The sequence below is a fragment of the Phaethon aethereus genome (assembly GCF_964289735.1).
Source record: "Phaethon aethereus genome assembly, chromosome: 4".
Classification (NCBI taxonomy): Eukaryota; Metazoa; Chordata; class Aves; order Phaethontiformes; family Phaethontidae; genus Phaethon; species Phaethon aethereus.
In genome coordinates this window covers 37,036,685-37,057,524 of record NC_138578.1, presented here as the reverse complement: position 1 = coordinate 37,057,524, position 20,840 = coordinate 37,036,685, and the positions used below count along the sequence as shown (strand labels likewise).

Sequence of the window (20,840 nt, the reverse complement as noted above, 5' to 3'; positions counted from 1 at the left end):
CAGGTAGAAAGAGGCAAATAAAGTGGATGGACTGCATGATAGCTGGGTCCCTCAGACCCTGGGACGTTGCATGGGGAAAGTGTGGGACCAGACGCTTGGGTGTCTGGTCTTCTTCACCAAACAAATTTGAAGAGTTAAGTAGTCCGAGGAGCATATGAAGAGAAAGCAGAGCTGAGAGTTGGGGCTGAAGGAGAATGGACAAGGCATCCAGAGCAGGGGCAGCAATGAGCAGGTAAGAGGAGGAGAAAGCACCACTTGGAAACTGGTGGTGGGGACTGGTGGTAGGACAGGAGGCAGGGGCAGTGCTGGGCAAACAAGGGCTCGCTCACGCCTAGGGCACACGAACCAGACTGAAGTCCCAGACTCCCCCACAACTGCTGTGGCAACCTGCCAAGAGCAGGGCAGCTGAAGTAGTGAACTGCACTTCAGTCCTTTGATGGTGAATTAAAGTTAAATCCAAAGTTTATCTAGCTCTTGGCCTTTAGCCTTTCAAACAAACACAGGGAGAAGTGACTGGATGATTGCGACATGAAAGCACACACGTACAGGCTGAAGGTCAGGCCTAGATTCAGCCCTCAACTGGAAGGCATGAGGAGCTCCTCTGCCACCCCAGCTTCGCCCAGCAATTCCCTTTGCATGAAGCAGGAAACCCCTCTTAGCTTACCTAATGTTTGTAATCGGTTATCAGCTCTTTCCAGTCCCTCTAGCCTTGGTGGCCGAGCTTTACTTGGACCAGAGCTTAAGTTTTCTGCGTTTGAAGGTCACCAGAGAGCTGTGTCCTCCATCAGTGTCAGAGGAGGCCTGGCATATGCCACTGCCATGTCCGGTCTTACACTGGTAGCCAATACCCGGAACATCACCTAGCAAATTGCCGCATTCTCTGTTAGCATGGTTGAAAAGGCAGAAATTCTTCTGCTTGATGTGCTCTGACTGGTCTTGATTTTTAAGGCCTATTAAATTTAAAAAAAAAAAATTTCAGAGGGTATTGAAGACCACAAAGTCAAGCTCTTACAAACTGGGAAAAGCCAGAACTAAGGTGACATGTCACATCACATCTGAATTATGAAGGATGCTTTAGTTGTTGCATAGGTTGTAATGCATGCAGTAAGACCAGGTGGGGTACACTTGTCTCTTACTTACAGCTGATACCCTGCAGAATTCGGTGCTATTCTGGCCATCATCACCCAGCTCCTGTGGGACCAGAGGCAAAGAAGTTTAAGCATTTCAGAGCTGGCTGCTGGATATTCCTCCTGAGCCTGGGTGTAGGCACAGAACTACAGCTGCTGTCGGTGGGATCTGCACACATGGTGTGCTCTGAAGACTCTGACCATCAAAGCAGTTCCCAAAAATTAATCACTACTTTTTGACTTAACATTCTCACCTGGCTTCTGCAGCTGTGAAAAGCGGAAAGTCGTGCCCAGGGAATGAATGTTTGCAAAGCACTGGGGTAGCTGAGTCATAAGCACCACAGGAAAATCCTTGAAGCTTTAAACAGTCTCCAGAACATCATCACACAATGAAAAGAAAGTACAACTATGGGCAGCTGCTTGCCAGTGGAGCGCCATCCATGCTCAGTGTGAGGAGGAAAGGGTTCAGTGGAAGAAACATCACATGTGATCCTGTGGTAAAGCAAGAGTCCACGAGTGTAGCACAAGGAGAATGCATGAAGGTTGTACGTGTAATTCTTGTGTTCCTGAGCATGGAGGGCTTAAGGTTGTGACCTTTGAGCAGAGTTTTCTATCTATCATGGAAGCTAAATTAGAGTTTGTTGGCTTGAGCGGGAGTCTCTCCATGGACCCCAGTACATTTTGGAGGAACCTCATTTTACTCTGCTCTGTAAAATAAGTAATTGTAATCGTGCAAGACTTCCTCTCATTGTGGTCTTTCCCTCCTTTAAGCATTTTATTATTCTCTGAGCTTTTTATAATTCTTTCACAGAACTGCTGCAACATAGTGAACAAAACTGTGTAGGACTTGGAGTGGGGAAGCATCGCCAGTCTTGCCTCTGCTGAAGTTAGCAGCTGAGGATTTTCGTATGTAAGTGTATTTATTATCTGCTTTGAGTTCAGGAGCTGCCTTACAGGCATTTACCAACCAAACAACACAGCCATGGCTGGCTGATCTTCAAACTGAGCAAAGGTAACGTGGTCTGTTTGGACATTTGTTGCTGAAGTTAGTTGGGCTGTCTTGTTGCTGGCATCAGAAGAGGTTTGTTGCATCATAGTGTTACTGGTACTGCATGGGGTTCAACAGAAGGCTTTACAAAGCATGCTGCAGGGAATTGAAATAGACAAAACATCTTGTTTCAGACTGTGTACAGATAAGACTAAGACTTAAATATAATCTAAACCCTTCGTCATGCAAAAACCGGATCTTGATGATGTAGGTATTAATCAATGGCATAAATCAATGTAGCACTGTCTTACTGAGTTCTTTTGTGTTCTGCTACCTGAGGATATGACTCACTGTTAGTGAGATGGGTGTAAGTTCTGTTAAGTTTAAGAGAGTTTTCCTAGGTAAGAGAAGCACAAAGTGCTAGGCCAGAAATAGGGTTCAGTTCAACTGCAGTGAACTTCACACCGAGAGGGTTCAAGCCTTCTGAAGGCAGAAAACAAGAGGAAAAGCAGAGGAAAGGAAGATCAGAGAAAACCTGAGAGCCTGCTGGAACAGATCCAAAGCTGGACTCAGCTGTTTTGAACTACCTGTGTTGTACAATGCCAGAGTGAAGCTTAAACACGCCCCTCTCAAGCAGAATATGATATGATGTTGCAGCCTGTAGATGATGGAGACTTTTGTGAATGTCACGTGGCTTTAAAAAGCCAAGAGAGAGGTTTGTTTTGTTCTTTCAAGGGATTAGGCCCACATTTGCTTAAGTAAAGGTTTTCTTGCTCGTTCCTGCTCACTGCGGTGGCAGCTTTTGAGATGGGCAGCACCTCTCGAGTGCCTGACAGACGTGTGCACCACTTCACAGTAAGGTTTGTTACAGAGCTCACAGCAGCAGCACGTTATCATTAATTGCCACACACAAACTATACCCGTTCTACCAACATTTAAGGAGACGTGACTCCTTAGGAAGATTTAATTATGCTTAACATCTGTTCTGGGACATTTTCAAGTACCACTCTACTGTGCTTTTCATAAATATGTATTCATTTCAAACAAATCCTGCTTGATAAAAAAAAAATAATATAACATTTGTGTAAGAGGCAGCATAATGTTAACCACATCATGCATTATAGAAACACCAGTTAGGTCCAGCTGTAAAAATGCATGTAAACTGAGCTCTGCAGCCCTCAGGAATTAATTTTGGTTGATGACCACATGGTCACAGATAGAGTCTATCAGCCTTTCTTAGACTAGTACTTGCTCTGCAAAGGCCAGTGGATTTCACAGCAATGAAACACAGTCACACAGAAAGTACAAACCCATGACTTCCTTTTCCAAATATCAACTCTTTGATTGTGTGAGCTAAATGGCCATCACATGGAGTGTGTGTCTTCCAGCAGGTAAGTATTACTGGATCACACTAGGTCCTGCATACACCTTTGCTGAACATCCATTGACGAGAAATTAAGCTTTAGATAGGTTTTTTCCTGGAAGACATGGTGTTGCCTGCATGTTGGTGTTGCACAAACGTATCTGGAGCAAATAACACCAGAAACTTGTGCAAGAGGCCTTAGGTAATCACCTAAGGGGGGGCGGGGGGGGGGACATTTGGCATGTTTTGTCTCCAAACAGAAGGGAGCATAATGATTAATCTCAGCTTTGCGTTAAGGTTTAAATTGCCCCAAAAGACCGGTGAAGAGCATCCTTTCAGTCAGAGTTGTGTTCGCTCTTCTCCTGAAGATGGTATCAATGAGGATCCTCTGTGTGTTGCTGTTCCTCAACTTAGCCTGGGTATGAGTTTGCTTACTTGATTCTTTTCATATCTTTCTGTTTTGAAGAGTGAGCCTTTATTTAATGTTCGTTCATTAGATAGATACATTTTGGCTGTCACCTAGCTCATAAGATTCAATGCACACACATATGCAGAAGCTTACTGTAACCACTTCACTGCTGGACTTTCACCAGTACTTCTTGAGTATCAAGCTCTCTAGTTTTGCTTAATTAAGCTTTGCTGAATCTGCCTGGCTTCAGAAGCAGCAAAGCAAATACAGTAACATGAATTCATAGATTCATAGGTGATGCTTTAAGTCTTAAACCAAACTTTACTGGATGCTAGTGGCTCCAGCCAGTCAGGAATTTTCATATTTATTAGGGTGAATTCTACTCTCCTTTGGACGGTACTTCAGCAAAGTTTTCCACCTACAAATGACACACAATACTTTTATTATAAAATACATATTAAAACCCAAGGATTCCTGTGGCAGCAGCATCAGGTTAAACTCGAGCTAAATAAGAATAATTTTTTAGGTAATGAAAGTGATAGACTTGATTTTCAACTATGCTAATACAACCTTTCTGTTTTCTCATTGAGGTCGCAGGCCATAATCTTATGTTAGATTCTTTAAGTTTCTTTTTGTGACTGTTTTTTGAAGAATGTGCATGTTTTAACAAATGACAGAAATTATAGGCAGCAGATATGAAAGAACAAGAGCAGTTGTATTGGAGCTGTCAATGCTGAAAGGGCACAGACCACCTAAAATTAAAGTTTTTATTCGTTACTTTCAAGAGATGCTTGGGCCAGATCCTCAGGATGAATCAAACCAACTGATTTTAGTAATGACATTCCAGTTCCCCAGGGCTTAGGTTCTGACCCTGGAGGCTAGAATTAGGGAAACTCTCTCTGCCTCAGAATTAATCATCAATCATAAAAATAATTAATCATTAATTTTTTAAAGAATTAATTATGCTGCTTGAAAAGAACATAAGGTATGCAGAGGAGTCCAGTTAGACCTAATTACATCTCAAGTCCTAAACCAGGGCTTTTTTTCCATGAAAATTAATTATTTTCCAGTCCTTTACTGAGCATCCTTACAGTGTTTTGGCTTAGAATTAGCTTATATATATATATGTACTTCTGCTTCTCAGGTTTGAAGAAAATCTCAAGTATATTTATTTCTCTTCTTTCCATTAGCACAGTGGAGTCCATCCATCACTAACATGATTATTTTTATTATGTTGTTATTAGCTTTCTTGCTCTTTATGCCAGGTAAAACAGTGCTACAAGCTTACAGTTAGCAACTGTGATTCAAATCAGAAACACTAATGAGAAAACTTTCTTCAGATTTATCTCTAAGCCAGTTTTGTGTAGACTGAAGGTGATAGAAATCACCTAAAAAATTAGAAAATTATAAAAATAAAAAATAGAAATTTTTACAAATTTAAAATTTTAATTTTTTTTCACATAAAATAAAAATTTATTACTATTGCAGCAAATGGAAATAGAACATAGGATTTTTTAAGTATTTGCTTTAACTTACTCAGTTTCAATCTAATTTCAAGTTAATTTTACAATTGCACACAGAACACAAGATTTCTGTGGAATTATGTTATCATGATGTATATCACATATACATCCTGAGCATCAACCGCTCCCTACATCGCAGCATTAATTTTAAGAGATGAAAAGTTTTATTCCGACAAAACAAACAAACCCATACCTTACAAGAAGCGTCAGGAATAAAATCCGTGCGCTGTTCGGTGTGAAGCTTTCCAGATGGCTGTAATTTCCACACGTCAGCTGTGCCACTGAGTGAGGAAGTCAGCGTTAACGTTCCTGTTCTCTTGGCAGCTGTTCAGTTAATCTCGGCTTTGCTTTTCCCCCTTTTTCTCCCGGCAGGCGCAAGATGGAGAGAGTACCTTTGAAAAGGAGGGTGCGGGAGTGCGTGGTCCCAGGATTGTGGAGCACATGTCCCAGTCCACCTGCCAGTACGAGAAGAACTGGCCCATCTGCGCGGACGATGACTGGGTGAGCAATGAGCTCGGGGGGCGAAAGCAGTGGCCGCCAGCAGGGCACTACAACGGGCGCCATGCAGCCAGCACGTGGTTGGGCTTTATGTCTGGGGGAGGACAGGTAACGCTTCATGTTGGGGCAGCCTGGAGAGATCTCCTCTGAGAAAGCAAGCACAAAACGAGAAGAAGGATAGAGGGAGAAGAGAAGTTTGCAGGGGTGCAGAATCAGAAGAGAAAGTAAGTCTGGAAAAGAAAGATGAAATAAAAAAAAGCTATTCCTAGGAAAAAAAAAAAAGAAGAATTTTGATATTGCCACTGTTGCAGTTGGTAAGAGAAAGCCATTGGAAAGAAAGATGTGCGACAAAGAAAAGAAATAGCTAGAAATAACTTACACTTCACTAGATACTTTTTAGGAAGTCTGATGACAAAAAGTTCAGGAAAAGTTTCATAATGGTTGACTGGATGTCTTTGTGTATAAACTGTTAATTTATCTCTCTCTCACCTCTTGCATTTCAGCCCATCTCTATGCTACATTTATTTGATGAAATCTTGGCAAAGGGCTTTAGTCTGTAAGAACACTAAGCTTTTCTGAGGAAAATTTTGCTTAAATAAGTTGGCCTCTGACATCCTTGTTCAAACTTGACAACAAACTTCTCCTTACAGCAGCCCTTTGTCGGGGGGAGGGTAATATATATATAATTTCACCCATGGGGAACAGAGGAGAGGGAAGATCAAGTGTTTATTTGATCCTCCCTTTATGGCAGGTTTCTGAGGATGCGCTTCACCGATTCCATCACACCAGTGTCAGAGGCATAGGAAGTAAAGGATCAGTTCCCAAGTGGCTTGCTCTAAGTCACACAAGTCCTTGGCAAAGTCATTGGATGAATAGGACAGGACATCTGAGGAGAACTAGCAGAATCTTGCCCTATTTTTTTTAAATTCATTTCAGTGTTGGGCAAAAGTCTGCAAACATAATGTTAAAAAAAGGTTTGCTTGTAAAGGTTTTAACACAATTATTTCCCTCTTCCAACCTTAGGGTACAAAGTGTCCATCAGGCTGCAGAATGCAAGGACTGATTGATGAAACGGACCAGGATTATAGTCACAGAATAGACAAAATCAAGAAGCTGCTCGCAGAAAATCAGAACAACTATAAAAAATCCAATCGGGTAATTGTGGAAACCATAAATGTACTAAAACCAAACCTGGACAGTGCTCAGCGTGAGTATCTCGCAGCCAGTTTTATTATCTGCTGCTGAATTATTATTTTTTTTTGTGCATAAGCAATATGTAGTGAAAATATTATATGCTGCACTTATCAAGAGCCAGAATAAACATAGTAATACAAGATTCGTAACTGCTAACTAGTAAAAACTGATGTAACTTTTACCTGCTCAGTACTATGAGAAATATGTTCTTTGTTTTACGCTCATGTTTGAATTGCATTTTTTAAAATGCGCTACTCCTTTAGGAACGAAAACCACACATGCATAGGTGACTGTGATGCATTTCTCTTTCAGAGGTTGATGAGACTTACGGTCACGTGTCAGGAGAACTGAGGCGGAGAATTGTGACACTAAAGCAGAGAGTTGTCACTCAAGTAAACAGAATTAAAGCTCTGCAGAGCAGCATCCAGGAGCAGGTGCTGGAGATGAAGCGCTTGGAGGTAGGTAGCTACGTCATTTCCATTCTTTCCAGAACTTAGCTACAGGAAGAGGCTCTATCCATTATACCGCATAGGCGAGCAAGAAAACATGATGCAATGCTCACAGGATCTGATCTGCTGAGGCAAATCCCCAAGTGAGTTGCTTTGTGCAGCTTGGTTTTCTTTTCCTGCTGTGTGGGAACCAGCGTAAGCTCAGGAGGACTCCTGGTCCCTCCTGCCGCTTCTGCTCTCAGACAGGCAGCATGGATGCTATGCCTGCTGCTAACTGGCTTTGTACGAGGCGCTTCCCCTCCCGCAAGGAGCTGCTGAGCAGCCAGGATGAGGGGGACGTGCCCTGTCCTTCCCCGGTGCTGCCACTGCTGCCCACGGCCACTGCTGGCGTTAGAGCCCTTCTTCCCAGGTTGCAGCCGATCCTGCTGAGAGTAACGCAAGGAAAAGTCCTGGCACAAACAGCAGTTTTTCTCAGAAGCCCATTTTGATCCCTGATTCAGAGGTATGGCTTCTGGATCGTCTGGGAAAGCAGTGGTACCCCCACGATGGCAAGCCTCACAGCAGGGCCATGACAGGCTCTGGGACAAGTCCAGTGTCTTCCCCTCTCCTCAGAGGACCCGTTTCTACCCCCATGCCCAGGAGCGTGGAGTTTGGAGGGAGTGTGCCCAGCTCTGCAACACTCCCTCCAAACCCAGGAAGACACCCCTATGCGCTGAGAATGAAGGGCACAGAGATTGGGAACGTACTGCAACGTACTCCTCCACAGAGCTCATGCACGCTGTGCTATTGCACGTGTTGTATTGACAGTGGAAATAAAACCAGGGGTGACTTCAAAACTGAGCTTTGGAAAAGCTCAGCTGTAAGTGGGAGGTAGCCCAGCAGCTCCCACCTTTCCCCAGTCCAGTTAAAGCATACACTTGCTGGAGAAAGCCAGGAAAGGTCCCTGACAAAATTATTTCTCTCTGTTTATGTAGGTGGACATTGATATTAAGTTACGAGCCTGCAAAGGAAGCTGTGCTAGAAGTTTTGATTACCAGGTGGACAAAGAAAGCTACGACAACATCCAGAAGCAGCTTACCCAAGCCAACTCCATCAACCTGCACCCAGAGCTTCAAACCGCCACCTTGAGCACACTGAAAATGAGGCCACTTAAGGACTCAAATGTTCCTGAGCATTTTAAGCATAAGCCTCTGCCAGAAATGCAAGCTCTGAACATAATTAATAACATCCGGCAGATGCAAGTGGTATTAGAAAGACCAGAAACAGACACGAACCCCTCCCGAAGCGACAGCTTGTATCACGTGGCAGAATCAAGGGGGGATGGAGCTTCACACACCAGCAGATTAGTTACTCCTACTCATGGGAGAGAAACCATTAGCATGGGAGACAAAACCTCCTCCACTGTTCGTAGATGCACCAAAACGACCACCACAAAATTTATCACTGGCCCTGATGGCCCTAGAGAAGAAGTAGTTGAGAAAATGGTTTCTTCTGATGGCTCAGACTGCTCCTATTTACAAGGAGCAGGAAATGCCGGAGGGGAAGGGAGCATGTACCATGTTGGTGGGTCAGATGACTTCCACAAGCTAGAGAGGTTATTCCCTGATCTAGAGTCATTTTTTACCCCTGACTCTCCATCCACTGCTAGTAGGAACTTTGGTGGATCTAGCAGCATTTCAACTAGCAGCCACGTAACTGGCACAGGCAGTAGCCGCTTAGGTACTGGAGTATCCAGTCATTCAGGGACTTACGGGGGGAAAGGCAAATTTACAGACTTAGGAGAGGGGGAAGAAGATGACTTTGGAGGACTTCACCTTCATCCATCTGGATTCCCATCTGGCAGTGCAAGTCACTCCAAGACTGTAGTGACCAGCTCCTCTTCTAGTTTCAACAAGGGAGGCTCCACTTTCGAAACTAAATCACTAAAGACCCGTGAAATAACCGAGCAGCTAGGTGGGGTGCAACATGATCAGAGTGCAGAGGATACCCCAGACTTTCAGGCACGCAGCTTCAGACCGTCAGGAGTGAAGCAAAGGACAGCCAACACTGGGAAAGGTACACAGGCATCACGGAAGTAGTTATTGAGGTAGTGGAGCTGAACTCCATCCATAACCAAACTGACACATTGGTTTTAGATACCGCAGTACAACAGTGTGATGATAAAATGCAAGCACTGTGCCTTGTTTGCTGCCACCTCGGAAACAAAAAGGAAAATATTTCATTAATACTCGGGTATTACATAGACAATTCACGATTTAAGGAGTATGTAAAGTTTTATTTTCTGAATTCTTTTTAATGTTGCCTGTCACTATACCTAGTGTAGTCCAAAACATGTTTAACAATTTTCCTCAGAGCTATTGGTACTTGGATTCCTCTGAACCTTTTATTAAACTTTGCTGATAACTCCTGTCAAACCAGATCAACTTTTTTTTTTAGACTGTGATGATATCCGCCAGAAACACACTTTTGGTGCCAAAAGTGGCATTTTCAAAATCAAGCCAGCGGGATCCAATAAGGTTTTGTCAGTTTATTGCGACCAAGAGACCACTTTGGGAGGATGGCTATTGATCCAACAGAGAATGGATGGATCAGTGAATTTTAACCGGACCTGGCAAGACTACAAGAGAGGTTTCGGCAGCGTGGATGGCAGAGGGCGAGGAGAGTTCTGGCTGGGCAATGAAAACATACACTTGCTGACTCAGAACGATACTCTCCTTCGGGTAGAGTTAGAGGACTGGGATGGAAATGCTGTGTATGCAGAGTACATCGTACAGGTAGGGTCTGAAGCAGAAGGGTACGCCCTTGCCGTGTCCTCCTACGAGGGGACTGCCGGGGACGCGCTGGTCGCCGGCTGGCTGGAAGAGGGCACCGAATACACATCCCATGCCCAGATGCGGTTCAGCACCTATGACCGGGACCAGGACCGCTGGGAGGAGAGCTGCGCTGAGATGTACGGGGGTGGCTGGTGGTACAACAGCTGCCAGGCGGCCAACCTCAATGGCATTTACTACCTGGGGGGCCACTACGACCCCAGGTACAACATTCCTTATGAGATCGAAAATGGCGTGGTCTGGCTGCCCTTTAGAGCCTCTGACTATTCCCTCAAAATTGTTAGAATGAAAATCAGGCCCATAGAAACCCTGTAGAAAGACAGGTTTTTAATATGTATGTTACAACTACAAGTTGAAAAAAAAATTTTTTATATATCTGTGCATTATGTACCTTTACCCTGTGAATTGGAAGGCAACTGGGCACATCTGTGGCTTACAAAATAAACACTGATTAATTATCAACAAAGTAGTTCTTTCATCTTATTTATAACTGCCAAACCTTTTCAAGGAAATACTGATTCTAAAACCCTTTTTATACAAATTTTGTCCATGTCTATATCTTTGGCAGCTCACACCTTGACTGTAGGTAAAAATATTTGTAATTTGAATTATTTACTTTGTTTAAGAGTGCTAAAGAACTAAAAGAATCTAGAAGTATGTTCACCATGAACTCCTGCCTCCACTAGCAGGAACTGCAAAAGTCTGATAGAATTTGACAGTCACACTTCTGGGCTGTCTCCTCTCATTTCCATTTCGAGGGGAGCACACAACAGTGGCGGGAGTCAGTTCTCAGGCAGAGCAACGACTGGTTTGGGTTCTCACTTTTGTCACACACCTAACATGGAGTACACTTTGATAAACGATGCATGCATTTTAGGACTGACTTTTAAGGATCTCCGAAACTTTCAAATATGGAGGTAGACCTTCCATCCCGTTGATGAATTCTAGGTAGTTTACCATGTCTGCTGTCATTTCAAAATAAGACAGTTCATGATAACTCCTCAAAACACAACACCCAAACCAAACTATTATTTTTCTAGTGACCACTAAAAGGTTATGACTGTAACCAGCACAAGCAAGATGAGGAGCACCTGGATGGGTATAGTATATATTTCCTTGGTTTAGAATGTTTTTTGGCACTTGTCAAGCAAGAATTCTCCTACAGATGAGAGGTTTAAATCAGGAACTTGCTGACAGTGTGTGGTAAGGATTTTTTAGCAAAAAGCTGGCTGCACGGAAAAACAGTTATATCAGTTACACAATTACATAAGAATGTGCTGTATTTACCTTTATACCTTATGACATAAAATTACACAATTATTTACTCTGTTTAATACTTATGTGCTTCTATTGAGAAACAAGCATGAGCAAACTTCCTTGCCTCCAATCTCACTGGACAGTATGTTTCATGCCATTTAACAATATCATCAAATACTGGCAAAGCAGCTCGCTTTTAGCCTTTTTTCAGTGCTTCTCAAACACAGTCACTGTCTAACATTTTTTGAGAGTTTGCTGAAGTGCAAAGACACCTTTACAGGCATGTGTGGAGGTGTGTCTGTGCCTTTGGAAAAGGCGCTTCTGCTGTACATCTTGTGTTTTTGTTCCCTAGCCTCAATGGAAGCCTGCCTGTGGGGATGCTGAATGTAGTGAGATGCTGCCATGATGTCTCCTCTTGGTCCTCCTGGGCTCCACAGATTAAATTAACATGAGAGGTCTCAGATAGGAATCCATCTATGGCTAGTGATCTGGGTCCCCTCCTTTGTGGAGTAAGGCAGTCCCCTGTGAGACATGGTTGATTCTGCCTACCAGCGTTGGGAAGTCCTGTCTTTGGGACAACCTCTGTTCTTGGCTACAGAGGGAAACTAAACCACTAGCTTCGATGAAATACCCAACCTCCACCTACCCTATGACTGGAGTCACTAATTACTCTAGTCCCATGGTAGTGATTGTGTGAAAGATGTACCTGCCAGGTTTTCTAATACTGTATTTTATTCTATGATAAAAGGATGTGGGATGGTGGAAGATACATTAAGAGGCACAGTATGTAAGCCAGGTCCCAGTAAAGGGCATATTTTATCCAGGATTTGGACTATGTGACTGGTGGCCTACTCATTTGTTAGATACTATCTTTTCACTTTATTCCTTCTCAACTTCTTACACAGGTAGTTACCGTACCTTTATGATATAAAAGAAAATGACCATCCCTTCTTTGGTGGAATGTGTTTGCTCCTCCCCGGATAATGCATGAATACTTAAGAATCATATGAAGAAAACTTTAGTTTCAAGGCTTTATTTAATTTTTAGAAAACATTTTAGAATAATCCTCTCCTCCTTCAAACATGATATAGAAGTCCTTTGTAAAAGTGAAACAAGTTGGGGGTTGGGTTTTTTTATCAGCATTATTCTATACTAGCTACTTCTGTCTTGTGAACAAATAAAAATGGAACAAAATACACCCGTGAGTTATTTTCATCAGTCAGAATTTGATTTACAGTTGACATAGCTTTTCACTTCAGGTCACAATATGCTCGTACATACACATTTAGTTCTCATATGTAAAGACAAGCCTGAATACTGTGTCTAAAAAGATAACCATGTACAAATATTAAAAGAAAATCCCTGATTCTGTACATTTAGATAATGGTTACTGTGGAAAGTATGGCCTGATTTTCATGCTCATCTTCTTCATTGAGTACCATGACCCTTTCCAGTTCATCCATACAACACCATCATCTGTACCATGTTTTGCCATATCCCAGCTGTAGGTCCCTCCCCAGTAGTATCTGCCGTTGGGGTTGGCTGAGTGGCAGCGGTTGTACCACCATCCACCACCATCTTCTTTGGAGCACTGTTTTCTTGGATCTGCAGTTAACCTGATGAGGGAAAAGAAAGTGTTAAGTGACAGATGAACTGCAAGCAGATGAACAGAGTACCTACACCTGCCCCTCTACTGAAATTTTCAAACCATAATGAACATTTAAAATCCTCTCTGAACTTTCTGTAACAGATTGACCATCACAAGCATGTGCTACACAGTGCACTTGGAAGGTGAAGCAGTTAAGAAAAACAAGTCAAATTTTAGCTGCATCTCTGGGAATATCATTTTAGTTTACCGATTGATAACTACAAATACTTGCAGTTCATAATGATAATTGCAATATCAATGCAATTTAAAGATATAAACCAATGAGAAATAGATGTCTTTCCCAATCTAAACAATTCCTTTATTCATGAATATGTAATCAGGTATAAAGACATAGCACATAGTTTTGAGATACAGTGCTAAATGATGTACGTTAGAATTGAGCTCGTGTCTTCTGAGTAGGCAGAACTTTGTTTTTTAAATAGGACATGCTACCTGTCTCTCTCCTCAGGAGCCATTATGTGTTACTGGAGTGAGTACCAATATTCTTACTTCAGCAAGACAGTGTTCTCAGCACTGCCACCATCAATCTCTGGCAATGAATATATTGTGTCCAAATTTGCTGATTTGTCTATGGTAACATCATTCACGGAGTCAATAAAATTCAATGTGCTTGCTTGTTATGTCTGTGGAGCAGCACTAACCTAACATATAGTTTTACCTGCCCTTGGCTATGCGAATTCTGCCTTTGGCTATGCCAAGGAAATGGCATAGACATTTGGCTGTAACTTGCAGGGAGAAAACATATTTTAAGATGCTATGAACTGCTGTGAAAACTAACAGCAGAATAGAGAAGTAACCTATATTCAGCTCTATTTTAAGCAGAGACATACAGCCTGATAATGAATGTTTTTAAAATGTTTAATGCAAATACGTACCATCCATCATTGTCTCTGTCATAAGTACTGAAGAACATGCCATTGTGAATTGTCATTGTCCTGTTTTCTCCATGCACCTGTGAAGCTCCTTCCATTAGTGCGTTGCCTGCATTGCCTTTGTAGTTGCTAACTGAAAGCTGATACTTGTTTCCTTCATTCTGTATGGTGAAACCTCCATAATGAGCTGATACTTTATCGCCGTTCCAGTCCTCCATTTCAATTAAAACTTCAGTGGGCCCTATTTTGGTAAGCTGGCTGATCTTGTCATTTCCAAGCCAATATTCACCTGAGAAGCAACAAGTGAGAGCTCTGTGAAATAGACTTCATAATATACTTCAAGGCAACTTTATGATTCGCCTATAGGTCTGCCAAAGTGGATTAGTTAATTTTAAAAAATCAAAGAGCTTCAAGAAATAGGAGAAAACAGTTTCAGTAAGAACAGCTCTTCATGTTTCATGCTCAGTGTTTTACCTGGTGTATCACAGTAGTTCTTCCCTCCACTCTTCGCAACATTTCCAAATCCTTTTTTATATTGATCCCATACTCTTCCAAAATTAACACTGCCGTCCTGGCGGTTCTGAATCAAAGTCCAGCCTGCAGGAGTGACAGTATTTAGATTAAACTGCCATTGAGAAAGGAGCATAAAATGTTAAGATACAACCCTTCATTCTTCACCTTAAGGTGAGCAGAGCATATGGCTTCCTTGCAGCAGGTCTGAGTTTTCACTGTTTACGAGCTCAGCCTTGCCATTTTTATTCACACACAAGTAGCGCTTTGCTTCATAAGGAAAGGTGGAAAAAGCAGAACTTGAAGGACTGTCCTGGTCTTTTGTCTGGCGCATAGCAGCATGGTAAGAAATGAGCCAGGCCCTCCTTGCCTGCTCACTCATACATTGTCCATTCTCACCATAGTAAGATACATTTTTATCTACCAATCCCATCCCAAAAATTTATTTCCATTTTCATTATAGAAGTATCCTACTGTGCATCTGAAGATGACTAGCAAAACTTTTCTGAATGAGTCAATCAGACTTAATTCTCCAGTAATTACAAAAGTTATAATTCCATATTAGTTTGTATAAAATGCAAATTACTATTATGAATTTTAATAGCTTCCACGTTAATTAAGAGTTTAACAACATAGTTATTTCACACTAACCTCCATTATCTGTTTGCATGTCACAGTATACTCTGTATGGTCTGACGAAAGGATCTGGCTGGATAAGGTACATTTCAGATACTTCGCCTCCCTTTCTGATAATATCCTCACATTCTGCAAGAAGAAAGCAGACTGTTACTGAAAGAGCTCTGAACTTCTTCAACAATCTTCTTACCCTTCAGTTTGCTGGTTATAAGGGAACAATTTTAAAGACATATCTAATTCTACTTTCATTTCGATTTCTGTGATACATCATGTGAAAGAATCAGGGAAGAAAGACCAGTGCACCTGCATTGTTCTACTTTTCTAAATAGGAATTCTAGAAGTTCAACCTGGGTGATTTAAGACTGTATACTTCTGAATAATTTTTTGAATTAGACAAGCTTGTGAAAGAAAAACCTTTCTTGATTAAAAAAAACCAAGGGTATAACTATGATAGTCGCAAATGGATCATCTCCACCATACAAAGACCCTGAAGCACATATTTCTTTAAAATGCTACTGGCCACTAATGAAGACTGATATTGGGTAAGAGGATCTTTGGTCTGACCAGTACAAGCATCCATAAAAGATTTTTTTCATTTAGGATCACCTTCCATCTTTTCTGCTGTCCTTAATCAATGACACAGGCTTCAGAGGAACATTCACACCAATCATGATGCATCTATCAGTTTGCACAGTGGTATAAATGGGCGAAGAGATGTTATAGTTAAATGAGTACCTTTGCCTGAAACCACTGGAATATTACAAGAAACAGCACATGGGGAACGGCAGTAGTCCATCTGTGTTGCAATGGCATTTTCCAGTTTTTGTATCTTTTTGTGTAAAGAATCCACAACTGCACGAAGGACCCTGAGGCTAGACGGGATGTTATTGTCCAGATTATCCTTTATATAACTATAATGCAATTCCACTTCTGTGTTGTACTGAGAAAGTATATCATCATTGTCTAGAAAACAAGAGAGATGAAAAGCAGATTAGTTTTCAACACGTTAATGAAGAGCAATCTGTAAGCACAATTTGAGAAGCCACTTCTTTCCTTAGTAGGAAGGGAAGATATGCATTTCTTTTGCTTACTTTTCCACAATGTGCAAAAACTATGCAGAGATTCTCAGCAAAGTGGTATATCTGCACTGTTATTTCTTTGCTAGCTAGTAGATTTATCAGTGGTGCTATATTCTGCCAAAGAATTACAATTAGTTTCTTTCTAGGGAGTCATGGTGCCAAGCCAGGAGCTGGGCATGAGGAGGTTGGACAGACATAGGGAAGCAGGTAAGGGGGGAACAAATGACCCTTATGTTTAAGGACCTCATATGAATCTTGTCTTAGTATGAGATCCATTCCTTTGCCTCTCTCAAAGGATTTTTTTTTAAGATTTAAGAGGACATGGTCATGAAACACTTCTTTGCTAGATATTCCACTGTATTTTAAATTTTTTTAAGAAGACCCATTAACAAGTAACAGTAGCAATGCCAACAGAACTGCAATACCGTTTACGCTAATAATTCATAGAAATAGCATACCTTTTCTTTGTTTTTGCCTCTTCACCAACTTATCATCTAGAACAGTCACGTATTCATAGAAAGTTGTAGAGGTTTCAGACAGTTTGCTCACTTTGTCCTTTAGATCACGAACAATTGATTTCACATTTTTTTCCTGTTTTACCAGTGTAGTTTGTAGCTCACATCCAGTTGGACACAGCACTCCCTTAAAAAAAAAAAAATGAAAAGGGTTGTGAATAAAAGTCAAGATTAAAAGTTTCTAATCCCATCAGTGAATGACCACACCTTTGAACACGAGTAGTTAGTAAGGTGAGACCAGATATATAAGCAACTGGACAGGGACTCAAGACATTCAACTCCTACAAAGAAGCTGCAGTGGGAAGGGCAGGAAGGAGCCCTGACTCCCCCAGGAGGGGTCTTCTGTTGAAGCTCTTGGGAAAAGCCCTTTCTCTTCACACTTCTTGCACCCACTGTCTGCTTTTCACTTTTCTGCACTGTCAAATGTTCACAGTGTTAAGCCACCTGAACAATGATTCAACTCTGTCAAGAATTACCTGGTGCCTGTGCCTGTGTACGTCTACCCCTTTCCTCTTTCACTAGCCTCAGAGAATCAACCATGTTCTCTACACCTTGTTATATGCATCTCTTGCGAAATGTCCAGACAATTAATTAAAAAATTATCATCTCAAGAAGCTGAGCACCCTTGCTTCCACAACAAGCGCTGCACCATCAAGGACAACAGTGTTTTAAAAAAAAGGTGGGGAATTCTGAAGTCCCGTGAGAACCAAAATACCCAGGCAGCGGTGGGATTCTACCACAATCACGTATTCTTTAAGCTTTAACAGACTTCATCTGCGGGAAACCTCTACACTCAAATTTGCTCTCAGGCACTAAGACACCTCTCGGCACCCTTACAGCTTGCATTTTCCGCAGAGAGCACAGCGGGGACAGTGTGATGGACTACTGCAAGGCAGCGAGGAGTATGCCAGATCCCAGCATGCTCGCATGCTCTTCTGTAAGAGCTGGGGCAGTGACTGAGGGCAGGCTATAACTACGGTTTGAAACAAATTTTAAGACACGGGAGGTTATTTTTTTTGGTCCCTAGAATTCCTTGAGTTTATCTGAAATTCAAGCCAGCGCTACTGCAGAGATTTTTTTCTGTCCTTCTTAACAGTGACCTACGCAAAGCAACGGGGAAAGCGCAGGCTAACCCACAGATACTTCCCTTCCTCACTTACGGTTCAGATCTCATCTCCCCATCCTCACTGTGGGCTGTCTGACTGTGACTAGTCCCACGGGCTCTGTGGCATTACTCTTCTGTATGCAGTCCTACCAAACTCAAGCAAAAAGACGCAAAGTTGGGCTGCTTTAAATGAACGACCGTCCCTTATTTGGCGAAGAGAACTCCATGCTGGGTGCGCTAAAAGAAAAGGACAGCCTGTTATCAGCTGCACCAACAGGCAGGCACCTACCAGCTCCTCTAGAGGATGCTTGCAGCCACCGGCATCGGGGTAGATGATGCGTTCTTTCTTGTCGCTTGGCTTCACCCGCTTTGGGGGCCGGGGCTGGTACCCAATTCCGCTGATGGGAGGTGCCACGGGTCGAAGGGTGGGGGCTGCTTCCCGCCTTTTGTCCAGGGGTCGGTGGCCTCGAACCCCGAGCTGAGGGCTGTCATCCTGCAAAGCCAGGGCGAAAGGAAACTCTCTGAATCTGGGATTGCTATCGCAAAATGCGAGGCACAGGGCAGAGGCAACTGTGCAGCACCTGCTAGTATTTTAAGCAGCAAGGAAAACCATGGAGTGGAATGAAAAAAGCAATAATGGAAATATTATACTGGCATTATGTAAAGTCATTGCTATGCCGTCCCTTGTGAGTCTAGTCATGCTCCCTCCACCTAGATATAGACAAATTAAAAAGCCTTCAAACCAAAGCAAAACAATATTTCAATAGCTCGTTCTGACCAAGGAATAAAGCTTATATAGTTCGGCACCGCTAAGCACCATGAAACTTGAAGTAGTAGGATACAAAAAAAATGTAACTGGACATTCTTGGGGCTAAGAAGAATATTCAGCATCACGTTATCAGCGTTCCAATTTTTCATTGGGCTACAGGAAAATTGGTAAGGTCTCAGAAAATCAGGCCACAGTCAAATACATCATCATGTCTCAGGCCACACGCCAGCTATTAGCGGATAGAATTAGGAAAAGCATTCAATAACATCTCTCAGGGTAGGTTTTTAGAGCTCACCCTGATCCGTACATTCCCCATCTCTGCCAGAAATGGGAAAGTCTAAGAGACTGAGCAAGGAAAACAAGACTGGTCCCTAAGCACTTTTTGAAACTAAACCATTTGAATTAAAGTCATTTGAACCCCTGAATCAAAATCTTTGACCGTCTCCAATCCAACTCAGGCTTAGTTACAATTAAAAAACATTTGTAAGGATCCAGGATCAAATGCTTCAAGTAGTTTCAAAAGTAGGCAGCATACAAATCACAAAATGGCTGAAAATTATTTAGCATAGTAGTCTTATCAGTAGTCAATGTACAGACAAAAATGCTTAGATTATATAAGAGAAAATAATCTCATCTCTGATCCCCCGACCTATTTCATTTTGGAAGGGATTTTCAAAACATAAAAAATTTACTGAGATTATAAACTGTATTTCCCATTAAAACATTTTACTTAAAAAAAAAGAAATATAGGTTAAATTGTTATTTTAGATTGATCCTCATTGCTTGCTTTTTTTTTAAAAACAGTTGTTACTTCTCCATTTCAAATATAAAGCTATATGAACAGGCAGGCAACTTTTTTTCAATGTCTGCTGAATCTGTTGAAAAGTTTTTACTGTCTCTGAGACAGGACGTGATCAGTTACACACTTCTCCTTTGCACCCGAGAAATTAGTTGTCTGTAACATCATATGTCAACATTGCTAAATTAGTATCGTTAAATAAATTCAACTAAATAACTAATCTCACCATCATGCATTCATCATTCCTTACAGAGAAAGAAAATAAATAGGAAGAAAATGTACTCAAACCCAGAAAATCACTACTGTGCGGTTACATATACAAGAAGACATAATACAAAGGTTATTTCTTTGAACACCTCAAGCAGAAGAAGAACATGCACTGGATCATTTTTTCCCACAGCTTCTACCTTAGCTAGCTCACATAAGCTAAGTCATGCATACAATTAAATAAAATAAATATTTCACTATTATTATTAATAATAATAATTATTATTATGATCAATATTACAACCTCATCATCGTAGTCGATAGAGCCCTGGGATTTAACGGAGGAAACACAGAGCAGGAACAGCAGGAGCAGTTTCATGGTGCTGGCTTGCTTGAGCAGCTCAGTGACCTTCTTCCACCAGCAGCTCTGACAGGGAGAGGTCCTCTCTGTTCCAATATATACAGGCGGCTACCCTCATTTCCCAGCTTGACAGTGATAGGACCAACCCTTCTGAGCAATCACTGTATCTCTGTTAATATTCAACCTTTCTCTTCACTGCATGCCTGAATACATTTGTTGTTGAGCAATTTCTCTGGACAACTCTTATCTACATGTCCCAGAGACCTCTGTTGATGGCTGGCACCAAACAGATGTTTAAATCCTCGAATGTACCTCCTGCTCAGTTTACAGAAGGTTACCATTTTCTCAAAAATCCTAAGTCTTTTAAAACAGCTGAAAAGGTGAACATCCAAAGAAAAGAAACATTGTCAGATGTCACAGGCTGCGACATCTCCTTTATTTTCTCCCTGATGAAAATATGAATGCTTCAGAAACATAATATTAAGTTTCAATTAACCTCACATCATATAGATTGTTACATTCTTCTAAATAGTTCTGATGGTGCCTGGATAGGTATGCAAGCCTTTGGGTCTCTTTAAGTACAAGATAAAGAAAGAATATATTCTGTTCATTACATTAATATTTTTGAGTGAAAACATTGTTAACTCTAATTAAAGATAGATTAATATTGTAAGCATAA

The 20,840-nt window shown here is 41.7% G+C and overlaps 2 protein-coding genes across 2 annotated transcripts; one reads left to right on the top strand and one right to left on the bottom strand.

Annotated features, from left to right (window-relative positions):
• Positions 1-3,846: 3,846 nt before the first annotated feature.
• On the top strand, positions 3,847-10,697 carry FGA (fibrinogen alpha chain; the record flags this gene model as incomplete). Its single annotated transcript, XM_081998893.1, has 6 exons — positions 3,847-3,897; positions 5,783-5,911; positions 6,932-7,115; positions 7,415-7,560; positions 8,526-9,606; positions 9,988-10,697. The coding sequence occupies 6 exons, from the start codon at positions 3,847-3,849 to the stop codon at positions 10,695-10,697; spliced, it is 2,301 nt and encodes a 766-aa protein (XP_081855019.1).
• A 2,329-nt stretch (positions 10,698-13,026) lies between these two features.
• Positions 13,027-20,236, bottom strand: FGB (fibrinogen beta chain; the record flags this gene model as incomplete). The annotated part of the gene is made up of 8 exons (XM_081999786.1): positions 20,105-20,236; positions 18,315-18,518; positions 16,864-17,047; positions 16,062-16,289; positions 15,342-15,455; positions 14,655-14,777; positions 14,184-14,469; positions 13,027-13,255 (listed from the first exon to the last, which is right to left on the bottom strand). Exons 1-8 carry the CDS (start codon positions 20,177-20,179, stop codon positions 13,027-13,029), a joined length of 1,443 nt encoding a protein of 480 aa, XP_081855912.1. The 5' UTR covers positions 20,180-20,236.
• Between the last annotated feature and the right edge of the window lie 604 nt (positions 20,237-20,840).